Source organism: Pezoporus flaviventris, unplaced genomic scaffold (assembly GCF_033815535.1).
Source record: "Pezoporus flaviventris isolate CSIRO_AGI_PZ_B2104156 unplaced genomic scaffold, CSIRO_AGI_Pfla_v1 ptg000005l, whole genome shotgun sequence".
NCBI classification, from domain to species: domain Eukaryota; kingdom Metazoa; phylum Chordata; class Aves; order Psittaciformes; family Psittacidae; genus Pezoporus; species Pezoporus flaviventris.
In genome coordinates this window covers 12823460-12843452 of record NW_026892553.1, presented here as the reverse complement: position 1 = coordinate 12843452, position 19993 = coordinate 12823460, and the positions used below count along the sequence as shown (strand labels likewise).

Below are 19993 nucleotides of genomic sequence, written 5' to 3'. Positions count from 1 at the left end.
CTCCAATGTCTGAATCAAAAGCATTCTGAATCATATCATGTCAGATAGAAGTTAAAAAGAAACCAACAGGAAGGCTATTGATACACCTTTAAAAAACAGAACACAAAAATAATTAAGCATCAATTTCTTGGCATGTAAAAGTTCTATACAAACTTTAAAAATTTTATTTGCAGATACTAACCTCTTGAAAAGCTCACTCTGTATTTACACTAATTCTTTTAACAAGCTTATCTCAAATTAAAGCATATTTAAAACAATCATGATTGCATTAACTTTTCTACTTTAAATTATTACCCAATTAGTGCTTTATTCACATTTTAAAAACTTGTACAATTTATTACAAATATAAAACAGTGCAGTTTTTCATACATTATCCCAACTCTGAGACAAACACTTAAAAGACATGGAAAAAGATTTTGATTTCTATAAACATAACATTTGCATTACTCATACCCCTTTCTTCACTGTCCTCCCCTAACCCCGATTTAAAAAGATCAAACATACAACATACTGTAGGTTTATTTTTATTCAAAAAGTTACTGTCTCAAGACATAAATACAAATCAGAAAACAGTACAATTAGGACAATAGAATGTGGAGGACAACAGGTTAAGGTAAATATATAAAACATTTTTTAGCTGGTTGAAAACAAAGCTGTAAGAACTGCTTTCACAAAGAAACACTCCTTCAAGAGTAAGAAAAATCAACTTAAGTTTAAAATCATATATACAGTCCTTTCAGCAGTTCTATTAAATGCAGTGGTGTGAAAAACAATATAGGCAGTACTTTTAGACATGAGAGTATTTATTTATGTAAAATGAGTTAGGCAGATCTAGTTTTGAGTTTGTTGTTACCCCATGACTTAGTAAAATAATTATATTTTATCATGATCCTTTAGATAATCTATGGTTTTTGGCTACCACAGCCGAATGTTTAATTTCTGAGTCTAAAAACAGGAAGCCTTTTGTGTTCACCCATTTGGGGAGAGTCTTGTATTGCAAGCATATTAAGGCATGGAATGATTAAAATAATATACCTCAAGAACCGAGAGACAACTGACAAAAAATATACATATGTAATATAAGTTAATATTTCCTTTAAAATGATGTCTAGCTGCCTAAGCCTTGCAAAATGAGTCGATGTCAAAATGGCATAGATCCACTTTCTGTTTTAGACCAAATTTAATTTATTTGTGAATGGACACAAAATGAAGTTTAAAGCTTAGCTTTCAAAGAATATTATGGGTTGTTTATGAATTTCTATTATCCAATCTAATTTACATACAGAGGAAATGTACTGTAACCTGTTAGAAGTATCTTTAACCTGAAGACTGCTTGCAAAGACAGATAGATAAAACAATATAAAATACAAATTTAAAAATCATTTTTAAAGCATGAATTCTCATGCTCTTCTATTTTTAAACATTGTTAAACTTTCAATATATTTCTGAAACCTCATAATTTTAAGTTGGAATTTAAAAGTAAGAAAAAACTAAACAAACTGCGCAATTATAAAATCAGCACCAATTTATATATATATATAATTTTATTTAAAATTTAGATCCCTATTCCCACACTCTAATAAGCTGTATAATTTTTGTTTAGAATTTTTCTGCAAACATACTACAATAAGCTTCTTTTTATTTGGAGACAAAATACAGTGGCACTACTGGAAGGAATTTCACAACATTACATTTTTCTTAAAGGACAAGCAAACTTTCAGGGTTGGTAATGGGCAAGCATGGCTGAGATCTGTTACTTTTGGGTAGTTCATAGTTTATGGACCTTTCTTAGAAGGCTAGCAAGAAGCTTTTGGAATAAAAATATGGTTTAGATTAAAAAGCCATTAAGATTCTGCTTTATGTATTTTTTTTCCATGATTAATTAATACAAACCTTCCGTGGCTGAAGTTTGCATTTAATTTCAAATACTGACAACTCTTCTGGTTCTATCACTGTGAGAAAACCAATCCATCTAGTATTTCAGTTCATGGATGTAAACAGCAATCCAGCAGAGCTCATGATTATTTAGTATAGCCAGCAAATGTATAGAGAAGGGCTCAAGTCTGTACCAAACACCTCTCAGACTGTTAGATTCAAACTCAGAGGGAATACTTCTTATGAGCCAGAAATAAAACTGATAGCACATAAATAAAATATTGAATTTTTTTCCCAACAAAAAAGTGTAGCTTATCCTCAATTTGTTTACTTGTCCTTTACATTTCTCTTTATTTTTTTCAGGCAAACAAAACTGCCCCTTCAATGCACTTGATCTTGAAAGCATGTCATTCTCCTTAGAGAAAAATCTGTTCAGAATTTCACTGTATCTACCACAATTTTGTATTGAAAAACTTCCTCTTCCACTTAGAAAATGACTTCACCACTGATTTATTTGCTGCTCTGGTATTAAAACATTGACACCCCAAGAACCTAAAAAAAAAGTTAGAAATGGTGTCAATTTGTAGTCTACTACACATTTAACAGAAACAAAGCAATTAGTATATGATTTAAGATTAAGACACTTCAAGATACGTTAAGGCATTGTAAGTTTATTTTTCTTCCAAACCAGATTCACCACACTTCTGATTTATGTAGTAATATGAAAAGGGCACCTTGTTCTTTAGAAAATATTTTTCCCCACTTGAAATTAGCTTGATCGAGTAGGAATGTGATAAAGACTGTGCTTTAATCATTTTGGGTAGTAACTGCAAAGTAATTTTTAGTTTGTTTGCCTATCTTGGGACTTTTTTCACAATGGCGTTCTATAGGTCTTAACTTAAAGCATGTAGTTTCGAACAACTAAGTCTGGGACAAAACAGTCTTATGTGCTGGCTACTGCTGTATCTGTGTTCATAAAAACAACATGTCAGCCTGCAACAATCAGCCAGGACATAAGCTTAATATTTCCTATTAAATGTATTAACTCTGTCAGGAACACACTAGAAAAAAAAACAATAATCAGGTAAAATAAAAACAGTGTCCTTCAGGAGACTGTGATTAAGTGAAGAAAAACCTTTCCTGAAACAAAGAATCAGTTCCCGCTTCCCACACAGAAGCAAGCCATACAGTTTTCTATGCCAATGGAAGCCCCACAAGATATAGATATTGTGACTGTCCTAGCTTTTATATGACTTTATAACATCAGGAAGAGCCATGAGAGACTTTATTTCTCCAAACCTTAACCCTGCTGTTCACATTTATCTGTTTATAAGCCAATTTTTACTGTTCTTTGTATTAAATTCACTTTAGATGCACCATATAATACAGCAGACTAAGACACAACTGCCTCTGGTGCCAGCAATAACAGCACGTCAAAAAAATGAAAACAGGGACTGAAATTCTGACCATAAACCACGTGCATCTGAATAAATTAAACAACTTTATTATGTCTAGGCCTATTAAAAACAAGTGCAACAAATCCAAGAATTATGGACCTCTGAAATTAATTATCTGAATAAAGCAAATTAACTTTATTCTGAGAAGACTGTCTACATTTATGAAATTGGGTTGTTTTTATTTTAAACACTGATAAATTCAGTTCTGATTTAATATGGATTCATGGTGTCTCCCAAACTATTAGCAGAGCTTTCCCCATTTAGGTAGTTAAACTCATTTTGGTGGGGTTTACGCTAAAGAGCAGCTGTGTTCTGTGATGCAGCTGTTTTCTGCAGTCCTGCTTCCAGGATCACCCCCCTGCCTGCATCCTACCTGGGAGGGAGGTTTACTAGATGATGACCCCTGGACCATAGCAGCTCACTGCAGTGCAGCACTGCTCCCTCCTTGCGGAGGGCACATGGGACCAGGCCACCGCTGGGCCCTCAGCTCTGGCTCAAGAGCCTGCAAAGCAATGCGACTGTAGCCGGCTGCCATCATGTGGTGATGCTCCCACACTGCAGCTGAGGACTGCCTGGCAAATCCAGGCTCAGGAAGGGTGGTGGTGAATGAGAAATAAAGTAACAGGAAAGAAACCTAGCCAACGGCAAACTGATTAGAACTATTCTGAATTAGCTTTAGAAACCCAAAAGCTGAAAGGTTTCTCAAATCAATGAAATGCACATGTGGAAGACCAAATTTTTGGTATAGTCAGATTAGAAAATGACTGGTATTTCACAGATCAATTAAAAAGCAAGAAGGGGAAGGGAAGAACTACTTTAAAACAGAATGTCAGAAAACAGGTGATGAACTTCCTTGGTGTTACTTTAGAAACAGAACACACAACAGCCAGATGCACAACCTAATCTGATTCATTACTACTAGCGCAAAGGCCTACTGGTACAAAATGTATGGATTTGCATTTAAAACGGCATTTAAGACTTCTTTCTCCCATAACAAGAACAGGTTCACACTGCAACAATGCTGTAAAAAAATACATAACTGTCTTCCAAATTCCACCAAGCTGTCCAAGATTCCCAGGAAGCCTTGTTGCACTGTCCTCTGCTGGCTTGCTGTAGCTTGTTATTTCCAGTGTAATTTTGTACCAGCTACACAAGGTCAAAAATGGCTGCATACATTACAAGTGGTTCAAGACAGAAGGAATCCCTCATGCAGATTTTTTAAAAGAGAATAGAGACTGCAGATTTATCAAGTCGGAAAAAAGGGCAACTGCAAGCAGAAACTACAGACTTCGGATGTTTTGGACCTAAAACTTTATATGGAAAGAAAAAATACCTCTCATCTCTATAAACAGATATCTGTATTATCTCTATTTTCTCCATTATCTTACTTATGCACAAAAGTAAATATGCCAATTTTAAAAATATATATATATATATATAAAACCACTGCAAAACCACCCAATGCTGACAATTGGTAATGACATCAGTCACTCAGCTAAGCTCATCACAACAGGAAACGTGCCTTTAATATAAGTGTATGCACAAGTTTTATTTTTTAAGGTCTTTGCTACCAACTTCTGCAAGGATTTTTTTCCATCCCAGATGTGTTTTCTTCTCAGATTCAAAAGCTTTTGATTTTTACATAGCTACATAGAAAGTATTAAGAACAAAAAATCCTACAAACTTGCAAAGAACATTGACTATCTTAGAATTTATGAAGCTGAATTACAGCATAAAGTATTTCACTGACTGTACCAGTCTGCCAAAATAAGCTAATGAAGACAACCTAAAGATTGCATTCTTTCCATTTAACACCTGAAGTGAGTAAGTATTGTAACTCTATGGCTGATTTTACATTATTTTCCTCTATGTAAGTTAACCTACCGATTCATCCATGATTGAAGCGGGGTCAAAGAAATCTGGTTTTAGTTCCGTTCTTTCTCTCCTGTTCTTTGATGGTGGCTTTAAAAAGCAAGGAAACAAGCATATTAACTCTAATTTCAGGAAAAACAATGAAGTTTTTAAACTGTAATAAATGAAGCTGAACTCCCAGGGGATAAGAATTTACAGGAGATAAATGTTCACCTCTCACATTACTATTACAGCAAGTGTTCTTGCTTTCTGTATGGCAGTTTGGACAGATGGCACTTGTATACAGATAGTGGCACAGCCACCTACGAATGCACAGATCAGTGAGAATGATTTGTTTCACCACAACAAAAAATTTGATTCAAATGCCCTCTTTAAAAGCAGAAATACAAATCCAAAATCCCTTAAAAAGACAAGTAGTTTTCTTACTAGGTCTATGTCCATGGTGTCAAAATCCATGCCTTCATTGAGATCTTCAATCCGCCCTTCTGATGACATCATCACATCTTCCACAATTGGCTCTTCATCATCTTCCATTAGACTTGTGCCACGTCGACTGAAATAAAACGATAAAGCATACTGTTTAGGACTAGATCAAGTTAAGTTTTATCTAAGTATTTAAAAAGCTAACGTTCAGTAAGGAACTGCCAACAAGTGACAATCTCATTAGATATAAAAGAAACTAATTAAATAAAAGCATAACTACTATTAAGGCTGGTATTTAACCAACTACAAGATTCTAAGAGAGCGAGAGAGAACAACTAACAAAGATCAACTTATGGAACTTTGTGGTAGATCCCTACATGGGTATTTTAAGAGGCTGCAGGAATGGATAAGCAGATCAAAACCACACCTGAGTTAAGATTTACATGTAAGCACTTTTCCTCAAGTGAGAAAGAACCTAAGATCTGCCACCTAACGAAAAACTGTTCCCGCCTTAAGACAAGGCAAGGAAGAATGTCTTTGCAATAAACTGGATTCATAAATCCATTTTCAGACATTCCCACACAGCCTTTCAGTCTCTCGCCTCATAACTTCTACATGCAACACCAGAACTTTAAAGTAAGGAGTCGTTCTGGATTACACTGAACATAAACTACGTTACATGAAGCACTGGTATTAAAGAATTAAAAACAAGTAGGGGAAAGATGTAAAGCTCCTCAATATATGTATGTCTGTAGTTTTAGTTTATAACTTATACTTTTTTTCTCTAGAACCACACAGTTTTATTGAAGCTGAGAACTTCTAAAACTAGTCTTCCCCTCTTCAGTTAAACTCACTCTTGAACATAACTTCACTAGTGTGTATATTAAAATGCACGCGGGATGAATCATAATGGAGTGAATGACACTACAGTAAGAATGTACGACCTCTGAAGGACATTCATTTAAGAAACACTAGACTGTCTTTATCTATGTTCACAATATGGAGAACTTCACATGGTTTGTGTGTTTGCTTTGGGAAGCCCTACAAAAACTGGTAAAGGATTCCTCTCAACACTGGTGTCAGTTTAGGCCAGACAGAATCTGCATCAGTCACAGAAATGCTGAAGACAGCAGTTCCTTTCAAAGGAGGAATTGTTTTCAGAAGTAAAAAGCATCATCAGCAGAACTCTAAACTTGCATCTTAGAATTCAAAGGAGAAAGGAACAGTATAATTGAACTAAGCAGAAACTTCTGCTCCACACACTGAACACTTTTATAAGGCTCATTTTTAATGTTCTAGTCTAAAAATGATTCTGCAGTTATACATAAAGATGTGTCATGTATATTGATTATATATTCCTGCCATACACAGCATTCAGTTCAATTACCAGGTCCCTTACCTCACTACTATTTAATTTTTCTGGAAGTTCAGTTCAAAAATAAGCAAGAAATCAAATGGATCTATACTGCTAAATTATCATGCACTTTTACAAGTTTTAAGACAAAGAAAACTGTAAAATGTATCCCTTTTGAAAGATACACAAATAACACTGCACTTAATAAACCCTCCCCTCCCCAAACCACTGAAAGACCATTCCACTCTCACTCACATAGCGTGTTGCAAGTTAGTTCTCAGCTTGACGTAGTTCATCGCTGCCCTCTCCTGCTGTTGTCGCGCGGCTTCTTCCTGTTGCCTTTGAGCCAACATCCACGTTACTTGCGTGCTTAAAAAGACCATTATTCTATTTTAAACATGAACTGGTTTTGTGTGTGAACACTAACACAAAGCAGACCTACTCATCTACGTACTTGTAATCAAGTGGAGCTTGGTGGTGTTCGGGCTGCATAGGATAGACACCCATATAACTTTCTTCAGGTCGCAATCTCTTGGGCTCCCTCATTATAGTGGAAGTAAGCTGAGGTGTCTGCATCATCACTGGTGTGTGCATTGTCTGCTCCCTGTTCAGCCACATACTGTCGCTACTGCTGCTTTCTTCAGCTGGAAGGCAACACAGAACATCAGTGAAGTTTTCCAAACTAACCTAAAGCTGCAAGTTTAAGCATGACTACTTTTTGCCAGAAAGTCTTCCACGTGCCCTGAAAGGCCTGGATTTACAACCCCTGGCTAGGGTATCTAAAATACTTTTGTATTCTATAACTTAATGAAGCACAGTGCCTTTATTTTCTTTTGTAAATCAGTGTTACATTATTCAGGCTCTTCAAATGAATAGTTTTCTCACCAAGACACATAAATGCATAGAAGTTACCTTGCTTTAAAAAAATACATTAAAGCATACAAATTCACTCAAGCTAACAAGTAAGTATTGACACATGTAGTTCATATGGGTATCTACTCTAGTACATTTTAAGATGAGAAAAGTTCTACCTTCAGGTACTTTCCGTTTCCCTGTTGCTGGCTTTGTCTTCTTATTTCTTACTGTAGAACCTCGACTACTAATTCCACTAATCACTGACATAGTATCATCATCCCCACCAGCTAATAAAGAATTTCTGTAGGACATGAGAGGAAGCCACACATCTTCTCTTCGTAGAGACATCTGAAAGGTCATAAACTTCTCCAAGTAAACGTACCTTTAAATGGAAAAAAATTATTACAACAATGCAAAATATCTGTAACAAGATGTTAACATGTCAAGACATGTAACTACTGCACTTAACATCCGAAGCTCCTCATCTAGCTAACAAAAATGCCTGGCAACGGAAAATCCAGAACATGATTTCTGTTCATCCACCATAAAATGAGAATAACAAGAATAAATACAATTTATCCTTTGTGATTATACTTGACTGCATTAATGTAAAATTATCATGTGCCAGATTCCACTTTAGGTAAATGCAGTACACACAACTACATGTTTATTCGGATGCAGCTCTTACGATTATCATTACAAATACTAAGAATAATAATACTTACACTGTTCTTTTGTCTTGTCTGAGAAGTTTGGAGGAGAACTCACTCAGAATATCAAGAAATGCCAAATTTAATGGTGGGTGGCTCTCACCTTGTGGATTAGGCTCCTTAAAAGCAAATTCTATGCCATCCCTAAGAAAAAATTATAAATGAAGTCACATCAAGCACAAACTGAAGAGGAAGTTCTAAGCACTGGAAGCTATCAAAACTGAACACCTTTCTTCTCTGTCAAGAAAGCAATGATTTGAGGTTTCCATACTGTGGCAGACAAAAAAGTAAACTATTCATTATTTGAATCCGCACACACTCTTTCTGTCACGACGTTTCTACCTTGCACTTCAAGTTTTCTGCCTAAGTCCAACACAACCCACCACTAATAATGGAGTCGGTAATCAGTTCTTACTGCTATGGGTAAGAGATTAAAAATACTTTTTCGTGATAGCATCAACACTGCTGTCATTTAAAGGCTTATACAATGGCGCTGAAGAACACCAATATTACTTATTATTTGGGCTTAATTCAGGCACAAAACTGCAGTCATCTCATAATTTATCAATTGGTTACATCTCTAGTGTTGATGCGTTTTGCATTAGCAAAATGATTTTGAAAGACTAAAAAGGTACTTTAGTCAAGAAGCATTTATGAAAAAGGAAGTAATACAAAGCACACAATTACTTGTGTAACATAGCAATAGCTTCTCTTGTTTTCAACTGATCCAATCCAAACGTTAAAGCAAAACGTCGAGCAAGTTCCTTTATGCCACTGAACGTTGGTGATGATCTGTCAAAATTATAACCATTTTCTTGAATCATTTCATTGAAAAGCTGTATGAAAGGAAAAAGGAGATTTTCATTTATTAAAAGACTGCCAAACTTCGGAGCAATCAACACAAAGTTAAGTATCAGTATAAAAGTGGTTTACAGCATTTTTCTCGTAATTCAACCACCCCAAAAGACAAACATGGAGGTTTAGGAAAACCAAGTCAAGGCTTTGGAAAGCCAAGTCGATAATACTCTTCAAGAGTCTACACTTCAAAGTTAATCCTTGAAATGCACACTGTCCTCTGCACACTATCAAACTATAAATATAACAGCTTTTCAACTACTACTTGCTAATTCTGTTTATCTTTTCAAAATACAAGAATAATAGAAGAAATTCTAAAATGGACACATGCCTTCAAGGAAGCTACCAAAGACATCAAAACCTTTGCCACTGAGAACCGAATTTCAACTATTTATCACAAGTTGGCAAAGCTGAACAATCAACTTCATCTTTTCAGCTTCATCAATCCTTTTCTTATTCCTCTGAATTTGACTATAATGATCTTAAATAGTAATTTTTTCTAGCATTTTCTAATTCTAAAACACTTGGCCGTCACTCTCTTATGTAAGACAGAATAAACCAAAACCAGACTAGCGCTAGGAACATTAGCTTAATTATTCCCCTTTATCCAATATCACTTATAGTATTTCTTCTCGTTAGTTTCTTTTTTAAGCAGTTTTCCTGAAGCCAGTTATATGTTTCAGTTCCTGAGGGTTTCTTCTGTATGTTTGCTTTGTAATACTTGGGTCCCCCCATGTTACTATTCTTACTGCCACATGAGAATTGTGTAACTGCCACCCTGTTTCATGTGTAATTTTGCTTACAACATTCACTTTGTCTGTCCTTTAGAATCTAAGGGGCTGGTTATTCTTGAGACAGAAAAGACTAAGGAGGGTAATATTTAACCAATATCACAAAAAATTGTAAACTCTGGTGAAAAGCCAGCAAAAACTGTAGTAGTATTTAATTGCCCATTCTATGTTGCATTTCCACCAGCTACAAAGTCACACTGCTAAAAAAGGAAAGGCCTCATCCTCCCTCATATTGGCAATACCCATACGGATAAACCAGTTATGGGGCTTAAGGACTTTCTCTGGTGAGTTCTAAACCAGGATCAGTATGTAGATCTACATCCACTATGTGGCTCTATGACCTCTAGTCAAAAAATGAGGTGTGAGGAAAGAGGACAAACTGCGGTACGCTTTTCCTATCAACACGTGTTCAACAACAGCAGAGATCTATGTTAGATTACAGTGATTTGCAGAGATATGGCTTTATTGTTCTGATCCTGTAAGTAAAGATTCATGCAGATGGTTCATGTGAGCAGATGAATCCGACTCTGACCTCGACTGAATTCATCAGGTCTCCACACAAACAAGCTCTTTTACTGAAGAGAGCATTAAATCAAGTTTTAATTTCAAAGATGGGTGAAGTCCCTACCAAACATTAAGAAATACTGAATTACTAAAACTTCTCATTAATTCTCAGAATAGTTTAAAATCAAACCAAAAGAAACAAAAAAACCCAACCACCACCCTTCAAGAAAAACAAAAGTCAACAATGGGAGGGGAAATGGGGGGAACAATCAAAAAGAAAACAACTACAAGTAAAAACCAAACCCCACCACAGAGGCAGGAAGTGTTTTCTCTTGTCCATGAGTAAATGAACTACCATTTTCACAACACATTTCTGAATATGTGACCACCTATCGGTTCAGGGTTAAGAAGGTATCATGGAGTTACATCCATTTCTTATTCAAGTGGCTCCTGCATACACTTTGTGTAGCACAGTATTTTCCAAGTATAGGAAGACTTCTGGCAGTTTTTCAACAGCTGCAGAAAATGTGTTCCAGTTTAGACCTACTCATCCCTACTGTCCATAAGCATTTCATCATTAATACCTCACACTAGCTATTAAACTACAGGGCGTTATCTACAGGAAGGAATTACATGCAAAAAAAATATTGTAAATGATTCTTACCTGCTGCAAGCTAAGAATAAGTGTTTTAGCACACTGGATTTTATCTATCTGTCTTGTTTTACTCATTGTTTCTTTAATAATATCACCATAGTCATTGTAATACTAGAAAAAAAAAGAAAAAGGTTAACTTCCAATTTTAGTTGAAAACATTACAACTACTGCATTCTTCAGAAAACATCTTAAAAAAAAAACAAACCTGAAGACTTGCAAAAGGAAAAAAACCTAACATGTTCATGATTATATCATCAGAATATCCTAAACCATCTCCAAAATATTTAAAAACACCCTCAAATAAGTAGTATAATATCCAGTTCACACTCTTCTTGTCAGCATTACTTTAGAGGCAGAATGACCTATTTATCTTCAAGGTCATGACACATTTGTTAATAACGTGTTCACCCCTTCAGGGTACAAGATTAGAATCTAATCTTTTTAGTAAGTCCTCTATCTCTGGTGGGGAGTTTTCTGTTTGCTGAAAGGAAACACTAACAGTGTCATAGCCATTTTTCCAATGAAGAAAGCTGCCTGTTCAGTTCTGTAAGTATTTCAAGTTCAAGAAAGACCCAGTTATCTCTTTAGAGATTCAAAATACACGTAGGGCACTCAGACAAAAGCAGGCTGTCCAAATTTTTAATTTTTAAGGTAATCACCAAGGAGCAAAGCTTTATTATATTCACAAAATGAGAACTCATATAACTGAGCAGCTGTGAATCCCAGGAGCCAAGCACAGGGTTTCATATTCAAATAAGATAAAAACAGATGTAAAAACTGGGGGGAGGCTACTCAAAACAATTTTATCTCTTCTACAAAGTTTAAGCTGAAATTACTGGATGAGGCTAGACACAGAATCATAGAATAGTTAGGGCTGAAAAAGACCTTAAGATCATCCAGTTCCAACCCGCATGCTATGGGCAGGGACACCTCACACTAAACCATGCCACCCAAGGCTCTGCCCAAGCCAACTGCCAGGGATGGAGCATTCACAGCTTCCTTGGGCAACCCATTCCAGTGCCTCACCACCCTTACAGTAAAGATAATGGAGCTGATCTTTGCGAGAAGATTCTCGAAAGGCCTGCTACACTAGTAACTGAACTAAAAATATATCACTGATCTGGATAAGAAAATATATCTATTAAAACAATGTAAAAATAATCACCAGGTTTCCTTCCTCCCTCCCCGATAACACACTGGAACTGTGAAACTACTATCAAGTCATTTTTTCCCCTTCTTATGGAAAAAGCATTTTAAAAGGTCTATGAACTACCAACTCCAGAGGTTTGAATTCTTCACATTCTGAACCAGTTACTTTGCAAGGTAAAAAAATACAAAATAATATGAAAGCCACAGCTACTGTATTCTAGCAGGTTTATGAAGCATCACTACTAAGCTTCAGATTTACCTTCATATATTGCTTGAAAATGTCTGCAGCTGTATTCATTTCCACCACAGTATATACAATGAGTTTACAAAAAGCTGCAAGTAGATTTCTTCTTTTGTGCAATGCTTCAATTTTGCTAGCTTCATCATCCTGCTGTCCATCTAGAAAGAGTGCAGAACATAAAAGCTGTCATGTTTCAATACTTCATATTTAAGCACTGATACATTAACTGATGTGGGCTAATCGTCAGGAAGAAGTCTCAATTCTGACAGCGGTGCACTTTATTGTCCTGATATGGAGACATATATATTTGTGCCTACTGAACCAAACCTTTACCACAATTATCCTGTATGGCGCCAAAACATAAAACGCTTTAATTGGATGCTGACATTTAGAAGACAAACCTACCTCTGTGCCGATGAACACCTCTCAGTGCCGGAGGCGAAAAAAAGGGGAAAAAAAAAAAAAAAACAACCAAAACCACAAGAAATAAAAGCAAAGGCAAACAAATATTTTAGTTAGAAGGCAAATAATATACAGGAAATGCAAGTTCTGTACAAACCTGCACTATTATTATCATCATCCTGATCAATGAAGACATGATCTAAAATAAAACTGAGTAGTTCAGATTGCAATGAAGAATCAGGAGTGTAAACAAGTGGCTCCAACATGTCACGTCCTCCTGTCATGATCTGATGACTGAAGATCATCAACACGTCACACAGAATTGTGAAAGCCTATTAAAAAGAAACCTTAGTAAATACTTGGGAATACTGGATTTTATATTTCCACGTAACATAGAGCCCATATACACATACAGGCCACTTAAGTCCAAAGCAACTATGCAGGACTCCTGGAAGCCAAAATATGGACAGCTCCTTACAGGAGGCTGTTGTGCAAAGACTGAGTCTCCAAATAAAAATACTGCACAAATGAAGCCAACTAAGTATTAAAACATTGTGAGATTAAAACATGAGGAGCCTTAAACTCCCAATTTCTGCCTGATGGATATATTAAGTCACTACAGAACTCTGTGAACACCACCATAGTAGTGTCCTTTTTCCTTTCTTTTTTTTTATTTAGTTGTTTCAACCACATTTGTGAAACATCCAACAGCTGAGGTCATTCAATCCCTTTAAACCCTAATGTATGTCTTGCCTCCAAAAAAGCAAACACCCCTTCATTTTGCTGGCTAACTCGTGCATCTGACCTGACTATACTCCACACCCCCAGAATGTATCAGGACCTAGACTGGCACTCTTCAAATGAACAGATCAAGGCAACACACTGAGCAGTGCTGCACCTCATCTCCTGGACTCTAATCTCTTAAGTACTTCCATTTTAAGGAACAGATCTGTTCTCTAACTCCTCAAAGCAAATATTACTAATTTCCTGGTCACAGAATTACATACGCTCCTCTGAAGACCCTTGTGCCATCGCAGGAGATTAGGGAAGGAAAGCAGAACCATGGCTCTGGTAGCCTCTGTGACTGAGGCAGCTGTAGTTTCTAGAGCATTCACCTGAGTCCAAGAGTTACAGTTTTTTAGAGACCTACTCCCAGGTTTAGTGATTTCTGTTATTTGCATTTCACACCCTGCACCTTGCGATCTTCACACTCAATAGCTCTCTGACAGAACACGTCTATTCAGTTCCAGGAATATATGCTTGTTCTACCAAGAGTTTCAAAACCTGCAGCTGTGCAACTCAGTGCACCAGATTTTCAGCTTCAAGCTCCACCAGATTACTATTACCTTCAGCAGCAAAATCTCCTGACTTTATAATCAATTAAAAGTATGCCCAGAAGATAGTTTGGTCCTTCCCCCACAGAGGTTGGTTTGTTTTCTCATTTTGGACTTGTTAAAGGCATTTACTTAAAATTAATCCTGCTATCAGTAACCTGTGCTCTTCACTGGAATCTGAGGCTCCTTTGAGCATCATCGGTAGAGAACTACTTGACCACAAACTGGAAGAGACTCAGCCCCTACAGTTTAACCTCTTCCTTTGACCCTATTGCCCTCAGAACAAGTATTTCCCAAGGTGATGTCTCAATTCTTTTCGGAACAGAAGAAAGATAAAAACACCCAAAACTTTCATGCTTCCTTTTTTTTTTAACCAAAAAGCCACAACTTGGGACAAAAGCTGCCTGAAATGTCAGGCACTGCTTGCGAGGACTAAATACCTACATATTTTATGTCTGAAATATGCAAAAACTTAGTTCCAGGTAAAACCCTCCCCCAGAGAGTACAATTGTAGGAGGCACTGACTATAAAATTGGTAATGTGAAAACTGCTCACATCTCTTCCGAGCACTACATCACTGTTAAGGCTTCCAAGCATCTGCTGGAGTGGTCTCCAAAGATCTCTAAACAATCCTGTTAACAACTGACCAGTGTGTGAGTGTAGCCAAGGGTGAGCATGAAAAAAGAAATGCAGACTGCAGTGCACACTCTATGTGAATGTATGAACACACACTCATGTTAAGCACATATTATTTTTCTCCTGATTCATTGATCCCCAACCTCCTGGGACTCCAAAGAATCGAGGAATATATTCTGCACGCAGCATCATGGTGAAGGGGAGCAGACCAAGAAGTTGCCCCAGTATGTCCTCACAGGTTTACAGAAAGAGGAAAAAAGTTGTTTTCATGGCTCTTGAGTGGACGAGCACATATGCATCATAGTAAAAATCCGAGATGAACGTAAAAGCGTTCCAAGACAGAACTAAAAAAAATAACTTGTGTCTTTTAAGTAGATGTCCCTAGCTTTTCCAGTTCCATTTCTATGAATCCACAATGAGCCCCTCCAGAGGTGTGTGTCACAACCACTTGGTAAGCAAGAGCTTTGATATGGAACTCTCCCACCTAACTTACAAAATAGAAGGATTCTATAGAGAGCCTGCCCAGTCATTGCTTAAACAAATACACAAATCTGTCTTTGAATAGAAGCTTATGCTGCCTAAAATTAACAGAATAAAGTTTAAATTGGTTTCCAAATCCTACCTAAATTAGCTAAAGGAAGACAACCATGCAAGCACGCTATGCATTCACACTTGAAGGGCATTCAGCCTCAGCATCCAAGAAGCATCACATTCCTACAGAAGCCCTAAAAATATTAGCAAAAGGAGCTTTTCAACTGCTTTAGAAGTATATTAGAAGACTACAAGAATGAACACATCACTAACCTGTTCCTTAACAGCAGTGTTTACATTAGTCAGGTAGTGTTGACAGATTTGACAGAACACTCTCATCTGCTTCTTTAGACGCAGAAGATCCTCCTTTAAAGAGAAGGATTTCATGTAACAGGTTTTCTCGTACAGTTTTATAGTGACATTTTCACAGGACTATGCACCACAGACACATAGTTGCAATATTCAAGGTCACTGCATTATTTTAAAATCACTATTACAAACAGCAGACAGCAATTTCCTTAATTTTGTCATCCCGTGTACCGCAAAAAAAGAGATGAAAGTTGGGATGAAAATGGTAAAATGAGTTATTAAACAACAGTAACACCTACACCCACCCCCCCCCCCCCCCCCAAAAAACAACCAACCACCAACACCACCACCCCTCCCCGAACCCAAACAAGATCCCAGAGCACAAAGCATTTTCTCTTTAAAATACCCATAGTCTCAACCTAGAGGATAGATTTTAGGTAGCTGTTCGTAACTACAGTAACAAGGCTACATGGCATTATTGATTTTGTTTTGTAACTCACTGCCTGGGGATAAAGTAAAAGGTCAGATGGGAGTTAGGGGTTTTTACCCCTCTTCCATTGGAAAAAAAAAAAAAAAAAAAAAAGGAAGAAAATCTGTAGCTTTCTTAAGTGTTGCAACAACTTCCAGAGAAGTAGATTACTGAGAAAATGAAAGTATCCAATTGGTACAAATTCCATCCATGTGTGTGGCATAGTTGGTGTTACTCAGCCACATGAAGATTTTAGCCCATGTAGAAGAGGGGAAGACCAGTTGTGTAACCAGCATCAGCGCAGACAAAATAAATACCCCTGAGAAGTTTAAAAACTACCCTCACTATCTAAATCAAAACAAGTCTCTTCCCTCAAGGAAGCAGGTAACACACTGCTACAACACATCATTTAACCTCAATAGGAATCTCAACGACTGTTTCTTGACTGTGATTTTAGAACACATTCACTAACATAAAATCGTTTCTCTCAACATTTACCATTCAGATTACTTATACTGATGTTAAGAGAATTACACATAGGATTATTCTTTCCTTCATGAAGAATTAAACATTTAAATTTTAATAATAATTGAACTATTTAGTCTCTTATTTTAGCAGCCTATATAATGAAGCTGTTTCCCATACTTAGTCAACCTGTTCAAATCCAGCACACAGGCAGCAGCTGCCACAGCAAAAAAACCCAAACAGACAAAAAAAACCCACACAAAACTTTAGGCACAGTACATTTCTGTCACTTCTGTTCGTGCATTTCAACTTCTTCGCTGTTACGTTCCAATGACACTGAACGGAAGCCAATGGAACTTTTTCACTTACCTAGTCTATTTGGCAGCAATCAAGCCGTTAAATACAATAAAACAGGCCTAACATCTGAAGCACAACTATGAAAGCTTTAATTTACCCCATTTTATTATATAGGAGTGGACAACAGTCTCAATAAAGGACCACATCTTCATCTGTAACCTAGCTTTCCAGTATTTAGCTCTGCTTCTGCCAGCAGGCTTGTGATAAAGGTTTAATCACTGTTACAACAGACTCAGATTGATGACTACCCTTTAAAGAAAAAGCTAACAAAGCCTCCAGATGCTTTCCAGATCCTTCACTCACTTAAGTGGTTCTCAATAGTTTATGTATCTATATCAGATATTTTAGGGTTTGGAAATGCTAAAAGCCATTGAACCAGATGGGTAAACTAGCTTAAGCCAGCCAGCATTGAAGACTGCAATTACTGAATCAGTAAGGCCACAATTATTCACTGGGCTAATGAAATCTCAATATGATAGCTAAAACTAGAAAGAAACACTATGATCTCACAAAGGTGCTCTCTGCTATAAAAAACATTAGTACAAGTTACAAAGCATGCATCTCCATTCCTGTACCTACCAGAAGCTCATGCTAGCATACCCTAAAAGAAAGAATTTATACATCCCCACATGGAAGTTAGTTTAGCATAATAATGGATTATTAATTACAAATTGTAAATTGTATATTATGAATTATTAATGCCATTAGTTCTCTTTGTTTTCTCCCTAATAAATTATGACAGATGTCTACAACTACTTCTTCTTAAGTATGGCAATACAAGTGTTGAAGAAACCTGAAGAATGTACTTATTTCATCTCTGACATAAAGGATGTATTATCAGTAACTCCAGTAACAAAGTGCAATCCCAGCATAAGTTTCCAGTGAAAGAGCACAAAATACACTCTTCTCACAGTACTGTAGGTTTAAAAAAAAAATATTTAAGGTTTGTTTTTTTAGTTAATCAAAATGCTTCAACACTTAAACACCATTCTGAACTGTCTAGCCTTTCAAAACCCGTCTTTCATTAGTCTGTTCACGCAGCAAACCACCTCATCGCCCTCTTCAAGCAATGCCTTCCAGTACAAGAAACCTTAATCCTTCCTCTAAGATTTTTCAAGAAGTGAAATTAAGAAAGATGACATTTGCCAGAGCTTTGCCCTTCAAGGCTGCTATACATAGACACAGAACAGGCCCTCTTATTCCCCGAGAAAGTCTGAAACTGAACTTAATCTTTCCTGTCTTTAACAACACATTTAAAAGACTGATGAAGAGCTAAGTGCCATTGCAACATACTGAGCAGTAAGAATGTTACAGCAGCGTGCAATTTCTTTTCTCACACTGACTTGCCATTGATACTTTAGAGTTTGCAAAGGAATTCAAGCTCACCTCTTGCAAATAGTAAGACTGACTATACAGTGTTTTTCAGTTGGCATTCTACCCCTCCTTAGTACTGTTCCTGTGCCAAACTAATAGGTAATGCATTTATTTACTACAATTTACTACTACTTTAAAATTCTGTCAAAATAAGAATAGTAATGGTATTTAAATAATAAAACTATAATAATTTAGAGAAATACTGGGTTTAACAGTCAAGCATTCCACTACTAAAATTATGAATTCTGAAGAACTTACTAGAAAAGCAGATTAAAGCAGGCATCATTAAACAAAAAAAATCTTAGTCTTAATTAATTCCATTACAGTTCCCACTTGATGACACTGCAGGTACATACAAATGTTTGTTTACTAGTACAACTGGAACAAGGCATACCTTTGTGGAACTGCTTTCAGTGACTTTTGCTAGCTGCCAAAGGATTACATAATGAGTGCACTGCAGTGCATGAATAACAATCTGAAATCAAAAGAGAAAAGGTATTAGATGACAGAGGCCAATAAAAGACAACAACAAAAGCTATTTACTGTTGTACCTATAGAACACATTTAACTACAGACCTGTTCTGGCATGTCTCCATTTTCAATGCCAGTTTTCAATAACTTATAGTTGCAGCCAAACAAGTCCCATCTTGATAGATCATGAGCACTGGGAACATAAGAAATGAAGCAAAGATGTAATTTAACTAACACCATTTCTGCAGTTTGATGTTAACAACTACTAAAAGCTTAACAGGTCTAAAATATTAAAAACCTAAACACCCCCAAAAAAGGCTACATACAAAAACCCCACTAAACCTCAACAAAACACACTCCCAACACCACAAAAAAATTATATGAAAGCAAATAATAAAACCAGAAGATTTCATTTTATATATACAAAATCTTCATATATTCAAAATACATCATGCTCTGCATAACTCTTCATCATTCACACTAAAAAAAAATAAAAAAAATCCCTCCAAGTTGTATTAAAAAGTTGGTAAAATTAAAACCAAACACAACCACCGCCCCCCAACACCACAAACCCTGACAGATGTTTGCAGAAGCCTACTTGTGAAAAGCAGTGATTCTCTTCAGTGTTGACAAGACTTGATATGCATCATCTTCATCAGGTTCCTCCCCCTATTTAATAATCATATAGTAAGATATCACACGCAATGTATGCTAAGCAAGCTAAGGGAACTTCAGATTGTTTTTTTAAGCAAACAAAAACCACCCCAAACAACAAGGAGAAAAAACACACCCCAAATCTAACCAACAGCAAGCAGAGAGCTGCATCTAAATTATTTATCGATGGCGTATTCGCTTTAGAAGAGCTGAAGAGTTTGAGAGAGAAGGTAGCAGCTCATGTTTAGAA

General features: G+C 36.5%; 1 protein-coding gene across 7 annotated transcripts in view; it reads right to left on the bottom strand.

Annotated features, from left to right (window-relative positions):
- Nucleotides 1-508: 508 nt before the first annotated feature.
- The window catches only part of STAG2 (STAG2 cohesin complex component), a 77574-nt gene continuing 58089 nt past the window's right edge, over nt 509-19993 (bottom strand). For 3 of the 7 annotated variants that reach the window (XM_061446089.1, XM_061446090.1, XM_061446094.1), the window contains 15 exons: nt 19688-19758; nt 19195-19282; nt 19013-19093; nt 15918-16010; nt 13301-13475; nt 12760-12899; nt 11361-11462; nt 9234-9382; nt 8562-8690; nt 8013-8218; nt 7436-7625; nt 7237-7350; nt 5631-5757; nt 5217-5294; nt 2527-4498 (listed from right to left, as the gene is read on the bottom strand). In XM_061446089.1, the coding sequence (XP_061302073.1) occupies nt 4232-4498; nt 5217-5294; nt 5631-5757; nt 7237-7350; nt 7436-7625; nt 8013-8218; nt 8562-8690; nt 9234-9382; nt 11361-11462; nt 12760-12899; nt 13301-13475; nt 15918-16010; nt 19013-19093; nt 19195-19282; nt 19688-19758 (2010 nt within the window). In that variant the 3' untranslated portion in view covers nt 2527-4231. The other 4 variants (XM_061446095.1, XM_061446092.1, XM_061446096.1 and 1 more) reach the window with 4 other exon arrangements.